The 9,225-nt window shown below is 34.8% G+C and overlaps 1 protein-coding gene across 9 annotated transcripts in view; it reads right to left on the reverse strand.

Annotated features, from left to right (window-relative positions):
• Positions 1 to 8,613, reverse strand: part of LOC111307863 (ENHANCER OF AG-4 protein 2-like) — a 59,864-nt gene extending 51,251 nt beyond the window's left edge. For 8 of the 9 annotated variants that reach the window (XM_089751649.1, XM_089751648.1, XM_089751647.1 and 5 more), the window contains exons 1-7: positions 8,110 to 8,613; positions 7,406 to 7,482; positions 2,283 to 4,232; positions 1,656 to 2,175; positions 1,347 to 1,455; positions 919 to 1,031; positions 634 to 821 (exon numbers count right to left, since the gene is read on the reverse strand). In XM_089751649.1, the coding sequence (XP_089607775.1) occupies positions 634 to 821; positions 919 to 1,031; positions 1,347 to 1,455; positions 1,656 to 2,175; positions 2,283 to 4,232; positions 7,406 to 7,482; positions 8,110 to 8,217 (3,065 nt within the window). In that variant the 5' untranslated portion in view covers positions 8,218 to 8,613. The remainder of the gene's footprint in view (positions 1 to 633; positions 822 to 918; positions 1,032 to 1,346; positions 1,456 to 1,655; positions 2,176 to 2,282; positions 4,233 to 7,405; positions 7,483 to 8,109) is intronic. The other variant, XM_089751650.1, reaches the window with a different exon arrangement.
• Between the last annotated feature and the right edge of the window lie 612 nt (positions 8,614 to 9,225).

Consider the following 9,225-nt stretch of genomic DNA (forward strand, 5'->3'; position numbering starts at 1 on the left):
TGGGACACAAATGCTACTACAAACACTGGAAATAACTTCAAAATTAGTAATTTAAGAAGACTATTATGTAAGATAACTCAAAAAATAGTAGCTGAATATTCTAATCAGATCAAACAACAGTAGCAAATCAGTGAAATGGGGTGTTTATACTTTGGTCTCAGCTGAAAATCAGATTAAACTTGCCTATTTGTTTTGGTTTGGTTTGGTTTGAAAAGCAGAAGTTTTAGTTTAGTCTGAAAATCAAACTGATTAGTAATTTGGTCTTAATTTGGTTTCAACTATATCTGAAACCAAACTTCAACTCCATCCCAAATTGTTTGGGTCCTATTGACTTCAAGGAGTTTAAGAAAAAAAGCTTTGACTTTAATGTATTTAATATTAAATTTTAAAATTTTTTTATAAAATTAAAGTTGCATGATTTTTAATGTCCAAAAGTAAAAATAAAAAATAAAAAATAATTTTAAAATATCAAAAAGAAAAGTTTTAGATGTTCAAAAAAGAAAAGAGGACGTAATTTTGGTACATCCCAAAAAGGAAAGATGGACAAAGAGAATGAGATAGAGGGAGTAGTAGATATTGTATTTATTTATCATTATAATAATTTGGTTTAGATGATTGAAAGAATTTTCAGACCTGCCATACTCATCAACAAGCATCCCTTCCATTTCTCTTATAGGATCATCTAGAGCACGCTCAGCCCGAGACGGACGCCTTAGTGAAGATCCTGAAATTGTATCATCATTTGAAACTCCAATGTCATCCATATAACGACGCAGAATAGCTTCAGGTAAAATTTTCCTCTCAAGCCACAACCGTAAAACCTGGTATAGACATTATATCCCTTTATCCTTCAGAGAGAGGGGGAAAAAGGAAAAAATAGAAGAATAATTTCTTATAGTAAAAAACACAATAGTATACCTTGAGACATTGACGACGATTTTCACGAGCATTTACTCCAGGTGGAGCAGCTGCACCAAGGAGACGGGGCAATGCTGTTTGAACTATAGGGATATATGAAGCACCAGCAATGCCTAAATAAACATTAACCACAACCATTTACATGAATTACTGCATTAATAGATCACATTTGACTATTTCAGTGTGCGTGCATGCAAGTTGAAGAGCAATTAAAAGAGAGTTCTTATTAAAATAAACATGCATTCATCCAAAAGTCTAAAGGAGATGTGACCCAGAATGAATATTGTCATAACAAATAAGGAAATTAATGCTAGACCAGGAAAAAAAATGGATAAAACTAAACAATTTTTTTCTTAATTGCCTGCATCAAAGAGATTCAGTATTAGAGAGTAATTGAAAACATTCATAACCAAGATTGCAGAACCAACCTTTCTGACTATGTGAACATTGGGTGATTGAATCAACAAGAAAGAACAGGTCAACTTTACGATGAAAACTGGGCTCACTTTCCAACTTCCGGATAAGAAGTTCAACAACCTGCAAAGAAACTACGTATTCTAAAACTACCTCCAAAAAGTAGTCTTCAATAGAATTTTGACATCATCAAAATCATATGCATAATTACCATTTTGTTTAAAACAGTTATATATCATAACATACAAATTTGGGGTTGAGCAAGCTCATCTTGGCATTGTTGAACCAACACCAAACACAAATAAGCATATTATTTAACTTACTTCATTTGCAATGCCATACTTGGCACAATCAATAGCAAGGCGAGTCGCACGTCCAATACTTTCTTTAGTCCTCGATAAAGTCTCTATCATTCCTTCAAAAGCATCTCGTGCAACAGCTGCCTCAGTACCACCACTGAGAGAGCCTTCAGCAGCCATGTGTCCCGAACTAGCTCTTCTCTCTTCGATCTCTTCAGCATCATGTTGATTTAGGGATCCTGACTGGTGACCAAGAGTTGATGGAGAAACTAGATTTGTCCGATGAGCAATTTCTTGTGCATCAGCCTGCATCACATTGCTCATTGCAGATGAAAATGGCTGAACAGCAGGACTGGGGCTCGCCCCCTGAACATCAGACATCGACACAAAAATAGAACTGGGATTTCCAAGAGAATATTGTTGAGAGTGAGCTTGTCTCCTTTTCGCCTGAGCAGCTGCAATAAGATGCTTCATCGACAAAGCAGAATCCAGAGTCTTGGAATCAATCAATGAACTGCTTCTATCTTCTCGAAAGACATCAAATCTGAACAGAAAAAGATTAGACTACAATAGGCAATAAAGATTCTTATAATACCTCTAAAAAGAAGATTAATTAAACATAATAGTAACAAGGATGATGCAGAGCCATACTCCATTGAAGTTTTGGTAACAAAAGCAGTGTCATTGACACGTGAAATTGATTTTGGAGTAGATTTCAGTCTCTCTACAGAAGAAGCTGGCCTATTTCTTTGACTCAAAACCTGATTTTGAGAAGACTTCAAACCATCAGAAACCACACCGGACCCCTTATCAGAGCCAGATGGAGCCTTTTTCTGAATTCCATTACTCGAAACATTAACAGTAGCCTTAGTAGTTCTGTATTGTTCAACTATTTGTTTGGTGGCAGAAACCAGATGAGGAGACTTCCTTGGGGAAACCAAGACTGATTTAGCCTCCTTGGAAGACAACTGCTCTGATTTTGATCTTTCAGGAGTGATGAAGGCATGAATAGAAGGCCTCGCTTTGACAATTTGTGGTTGAAGAGGTGACATGAAATCATTTGCTAATTGTGAATAAGCATCCTTGGGACCATTAGTCTCATATCTGGTGGAATCTCCAACACTACGTTGAGCATTGATAGCAGTAGCGTGACTTGCGTCGATGCTCTTTGAAGAATCAGAAACAACAGAAGTGACCTTAACATTCTTGGCAGGTCCTCCATGAACTGGAGTTTTTGGATCTTCTTCTTCATCATCTTCAAAAAGACAAACAGCTCTCCGCCTTTTGGATAATTGGGTAGCTGGATTTTTCACATTGGAACTTGAAGTGTCATTCTTCAATTCAACAGGATTTTTTCCAATCTTATCCTCGGAATTAAGAGAAGCAGAATCAGAGATACCCTCCAAAGCCTGCTGACGGCGTTTCAATAGAAGCAGCACAGCTTCACCACCAGAAACATCAGAACTAGTGGCCGTTGGGGCTCTCAATGCTAAAACATGAGAAGTGGCTTTTTTCAACTCTGATTGTTTAGCTGTTTTGTTGTTGACATTGTTAGAACTTGGAGAATCACTTTTAATGTTTTTGGCAACAGATCCCTTGGAAGCATCATTTTTCATATCTACAAACTTTGACTTTTTGGCAGGAGGTAAACTTTCATCTGTTCCCAATTTAGGCTTTCCAAGTCCAGGTTCACCCCTTTTTTTCTTGCCAGTGGTCTCACCTTTGGAATTGGCCACAGTGTCCCGTACACCATCAGTGGCCTTGAAGTTGCCTTTGGTTTTCAGCAATTCCTTTGCCTTTTTACCACCAGTGTAATTAGAATCTGATTTGAGAGCATCTGGTGAGAATTTCCCGACACCGCTGCCACATATTTTGCTTTTTACTCTATCTTTCACTCTCTCTTTCGGTTGCTCCTCAGACTCATGCCGATAAAGACAACCACCAGATTTCTCATCCTTCAATAATGTTGCAGCTAAGCGGCTGCTTTTTTGTCCTTCCTCGCTTCTTTTCTTTGGCCAGGGAGCCATATTCTTTGACTTTTGATCTTCCCTCAATGTTTTCTTGGTACAATTGACAGTAGCAATTTTATCATCAGAGAATTCCTCTATATGAGACGGCTTATCTAAAGATGATAGAGACAACACCTCCTTTTTAGGTTGTTCAACATTTGACAGTTTAGGTTTCCCCTCAGAAGACATAATCGGAGATGAGCTATCATCTGCATGACCCGAAATTGATGGCTTTATATCTTCACTATTATTCTCACCTCTGTGTGAACAGCAACCCAAATTAGACACAAGATCACTTTTTCCCTCACTAGTGGCTTCTCCACCAGATACCACTTCACCTGTTCCATTCTTTAAGTCAGCCTCTGCACCATCACCCTCAACCCCATCAACAGATGAAGCCTCACAGCCAGGTGTTGATCTGTCAGTTTCATCTCTTAAACCACTGGACTTCTCTTTATGTAATTCATCAAATGCGACACAGATTTCCTTCACAGCTTGGACAAAGTGCTTAGTTTTAATTTGACACTTAGCAGACAATTTAGTCTTTGTCTCACTAGTAAACGCCTGAATATCACCAGGGGCAACAAAAGCTCTGTACAAGAAGAAAAACATAGTGGGAAAAGTAAGCAACTAGATCACAAGTGAACTGAAGTTCAAAGTGTAGTGTAAGAGACAATAATGATGCATGCATGCATCTCTTGGTTGGGATGAACAGCATTGCTCCTTTATACACTCCAAATGCAGAGTGAAAAACTTCAATAATGCAAGATGAAAATCCCCATGCTCAAACGTGCATGAACAGGATGTGCTGAGGGAATATGAGAAAAGGCACCACCAAGTATTAAAAAGTAAACAAAAGAAAGGACGACCAGATTCTGATTTCAACAAATTTAAAGATGTCTTCTAGAAATTCAGGAGCAAAAGCATCATCATTCAATCTCAATCATTATGATCCAAAAATGAATAAGTTTTCCAATGACGGTATAAGGTTTAAGCATCACAGCTTAAGCGTAATCATAGATATGCAAATATGGATTCAACAAAACGCTCAGGAATTTTGTCGCATCCCAATTACATAAACACTAGCTTTAAGAAACAAGTTGAAGATATTTAAATTTATCAACTTGGTCATGAACATTATGAGCTGAAGGAATATGAGAAAAGGCACCACCAAGTATTAAAAAGTTAACAAAAGACATAAGAACAGATTCTGATTTCAACAAATTTACAGATATCTTCTAAAAATTTAGGAGCAAAAGCATCAACATTCAATCTCAATCATTGATCCAAAATGAATAAGTTTTGAATTCAAGTTTTAAGGTTTAAGGTTTAACCTCACAGCTTAAGCATGATCATAGATATGCAAATATGGATGCAACAAAATATTCAAGAATTTCAGAAGAAAAAAATCCCAATAGAAGTACCAAACAGATGAACATTTCCAAAATACCCATATTCCCAGAACCAATTCAATGTTTCCCCATAAATCTAAACCACCTCTGCAAATATTTCTAAGGACAACTCCAGCAGTACTCATTTTCAGGGCAGTTAAATGCCGTTATTCAAAGGCTTCTAAGCATACCATATGTAAACCACCACACATTGATGCTTAACAAACTTCAGCCAAAATCTCAAACTGCTAAACTATAGCATATATAATATGACCAGAACCACAGACACTCCTCTAATTCATGGTTAGAGTTAGGGAAGCTTTATTCAGACACAACTTAAGTAATTTATTCAAGAAAACCTTTTAACATGGTAGTAAAACTGAAAACCTTATGTCCAGACAGTCTCTAAATATAAACAAGATTGGTTTGAACTTTATTTCTTTCAATATACTTATAGCTGCAAAACCTATCCATTCAACATTCAAGAAGAAAAGCAGACTAAGAAATGCTGTTGGCCAAAATAAAAACTCCATTTTAAAAATAATGATCCATTATTGCACCCTAAATTTGCTACAGTCATATACTATGAATAAGTCCTCCACCAAGATTGGTCACGATCAAAAATAAATTAAAAAAATAATTCTATAATCCTATGTTAATGCAAATGTGAGAATAAGATCTAGCATAGTATAAAAAGTACCTAAATCACAAATCCATTTAACACCAGCAATAAAAAACTTGAAAAATTGCAATGTCATTCGATTCAAACATCAAAAAAGCTACACTAACATTCAAATGCAGCAGTTACAATTTAGTGATAAAGAATGGTCATGAGTCATGACTACTAATTAAGCTAAACACCATTGTTTTCTTGAACAACATGACTTCAACATTCGCTACAGCCCACAGCTACATCTATATTAAGAGCCTAAGCATTGTTGAAATAAAGTTTTTAAGAAAATAATAATAACAAATAAAATTATTTAAAATAGGTGTTTTGTCTGAAAATAGTTTTCGTTATATAGACCTATCACCTTCTACAAGCAGAAATTTCAATTTGGAGCTTCAATATTAGCTGCCACAAGCTCATTTGCATTTGCCATAAAAGACAAAATCTAATTTTGTAATCCATGTTTTGCCTACTTCAGCTTTTTAAAGCAGAGAAAATATTTCAGAAGCTAACACAAACAGGAGTAAAGCATCATAACTTTCCATATAAGTTGACATCAACACTAAAAGATTGCATAAATTATGAGAAACGGTTGCAAAATGACCAGAGAAATGAAGCCATTAAGCAGACTTTAGAACTTTCAATTGCCATTAACAATTATGAAATTCAACAACTACATGGTATCTTAACTCCTTTTGTAACAAACTGGAAATAAGGAATAAACTTGAACCCAATCCTAACTAACCCACATATGCTATATCAATATTCCCAAGCACAGCACAATAGAAAGCCTCATCAACTACCATCAGCTGCTTAGCTAACAACTCAAATATTAAAAATGGAGGAAAGATATCTTCCACTACACCAAATGAAATTATAGCTCAAATATTAAAAAATTACATTAAAAAATTAATTAAGGCAACATGAGATGCACATGTCAATCAAGAACATGTACAAGTAAAAAAAATATTGCACCATTTGTCATTGTATCAATGTTTGATTTTCTGCATCCTAGAACGAAAAGCTCAGTTACCTTAAGGACATGTCACTATTTCTCAAATTATCAAAGAAGGAAATATAACATGTAAAATTCTCAGATAATCAGCATGACTTATAACATCTGTCAAATAGAATTCCCCAAACAAAGGTTAGAATGGTGAGCTCCATGAGTTTATATTATGCTATCTAAAGCTAAAAGACAGAGCTGCCTACAGTACAATACTGCAACACATAGAAGACTCAGCATAGAGCCTTCCATATTACAAATTTTCTCCTGTTGTTGTTAGAACATGCATCCTACAATCTCTTGATCAGAGGAGCTGGATGGAAAGAAAAGCAACAATGGATACCGACACCACAGGAGAGAGAATAAATAAAGCCAGTTTCAATGCATCCTCCAGTCAACACAGACAAGAAGCAAAAGACTTCAATTAGCAATTATAAAGACTACATCATAGTTTGTCTACTTGGATCAGCATATGTAACCTGTTATTTAGAATGCAAAAAATTAATATCCCATTCAAGGAACTTATGCAGTAACACCTCATGTATTTTTCTCATCTTCCATCTTATGGTAAAATGTGTTTTCCCTCCTAACAGAAAACAGATCCAAAACCTAAAACAGATCCGTCACCTGTCTTTATTCATTATTTTACCATCTAGCTCATTCACCAAACATTTATAAATTGAATGTGAAATACTTACATTTCTTGTGTTCCAAAGAAGTGGACAAAATATTTCTTAGGGTCAGGTTCTCGCTCCCAATCTTCAGGCCGGCTAATCTGAAATTCATAACCCACAGAATCCACCTCAAAAACCAACCATAAACCAAAATTACAAAAAACCAACCGAGTTCTAAGTAACAAAATAATAAAAACAAAAATATAAATCGCAATCCCTAACAAAATTTCTGATGCACTCGTTAAGATCAAATCAATCTAGCATACAACCAAAAAGTACACATATTTGCCCTATTTTATTCAGCCCCAAAATAAAGAACTTGCATAGTTGCATTAAGTAAATCAATACAGAAACAGGCAAAGTACCAAACCTGAAACACTAAAAAAATAATCAGCTAACATAATCATAGCAGAACATTGAATCCAAAATTAGGGCTTCCAAGAAATAAAACAAAATTTACTAAGAGAAACAAACTCAGTATAAAACCAAAAAATATACTACAATGTAAGACAATGCAATCATGATATAAACTTGCCAACATCATCAAAACTAAAAAAAAAAAAATCCCAAACTCATCATGGATTTATTAAAATTTCATAAGTTTAAATAAGCATATAAGAAATTAAAAATATAATCATCAAAATATAAAAGCCCCAGAATTCAGGATAAAAAAAAAAAAGTTAACTAATAACAATAAAATAAAAAGGGAAGAGAAAAAAGGAAGAGACCTTGGCAGGCCAAGCCGGGAAACCCTTGACTTTGGCAAGAACAAGATCGCCTAAACTTAAACTCTTAACCTTTGCTTTGTTCCCTCCCTTTTTACGACTCCCAGCCATCAAGATTAAAACCCTAACAGATCCTTCGACGCCGTCGTGTTCTTCGTCGTTGTTATTCCTTTTTCCGTAATCAAATCCGAATTCAAAGATAATTCCAGAATCCAATCCAAACAAAACCAAACCCAATACAGAGATTTGGAAGTTTACTGCCACAGATATCGCCGGCGGCGGCGACGCGCCCTGGGTAGTTCCGGCGAGGGAAGATGGCTAGGGCATCGAGAGAGATGGAAGAAATAAGTGAATAAGAAAAGGCTTTGGTTTTTTTTTTTTTTTTTGCTCAAAGTGGAGAAGAAATAAAGAGAATATGGAGACGGCGGAGGCGACGAGCGAAGAGAGGAGATGGTTTTTCGTTGGGGTTGAGGGAATTTGATTATTTGGTGCGCGTGACTCAGCCGTGGGAAAAAGGGATGGGCCAGTGAGGGAGAGGTTTTGCGTTGTGGTGTTGTCGGCGTTTTTATTATGAATCTTTTTCTTTTTTAGATTTTTATATTTTGGTGTTCACTAAAAATTATAAATTAAATTATGTTCTTTGTCAAAATGGAAACAAATAAATTTGTGAATTTTGATGAAATTTAGTGGTAAAAGCTTTACCTTTAAAATTTTTAAATTCATCCTCCACCTTTTCATTTAATGGTTAAAATAATTTTATGAAAATATAAAGATTTTAATTTCAAGTCAAGATTTTTTTTTCCTTTAAGAATTATGTCCTCCTTAAACAAAAAAAATTAATTCAAAAAAAAAAGTAATATAATTTTTTTTTAATGGTAGCCTTTTAAAGAAATAAAAAAAAATTAAAGAATTTATAAATCCTTCTTCATGTTGGTAAAAAAATCAGTCGTATTAGTTTTATCAATTATTAGTTGATGATTTTTTAATCATTGTCTTAATTCTTAGCTTCTTTAAATAATTTTGTATTTACCAATTTTATTTTCATTTAACTATAATTATTTTTTGATAAAAGGTCGAGAACATTTTGTTTTTATTATTCCTGCTTTCATATTTTAAATT

The sequence above is a fragment of the Durio zibethinus genome, chromosome 22 (genome assembly GCF_047325235.1).
Source record: "Durio zibethinus cultivar Kanyao isolate XHJ-2024 chromosome 22, ASM4732523v1, whole genome shotgun sequence".
Classification (NCBI taxonomy): domain Eukaryota; kingdom Viridiplantae; phylum Streptophyta; class Magnoliopsida; order Malvales; family Malvaceae; genus Durio; species Durio zibethinus.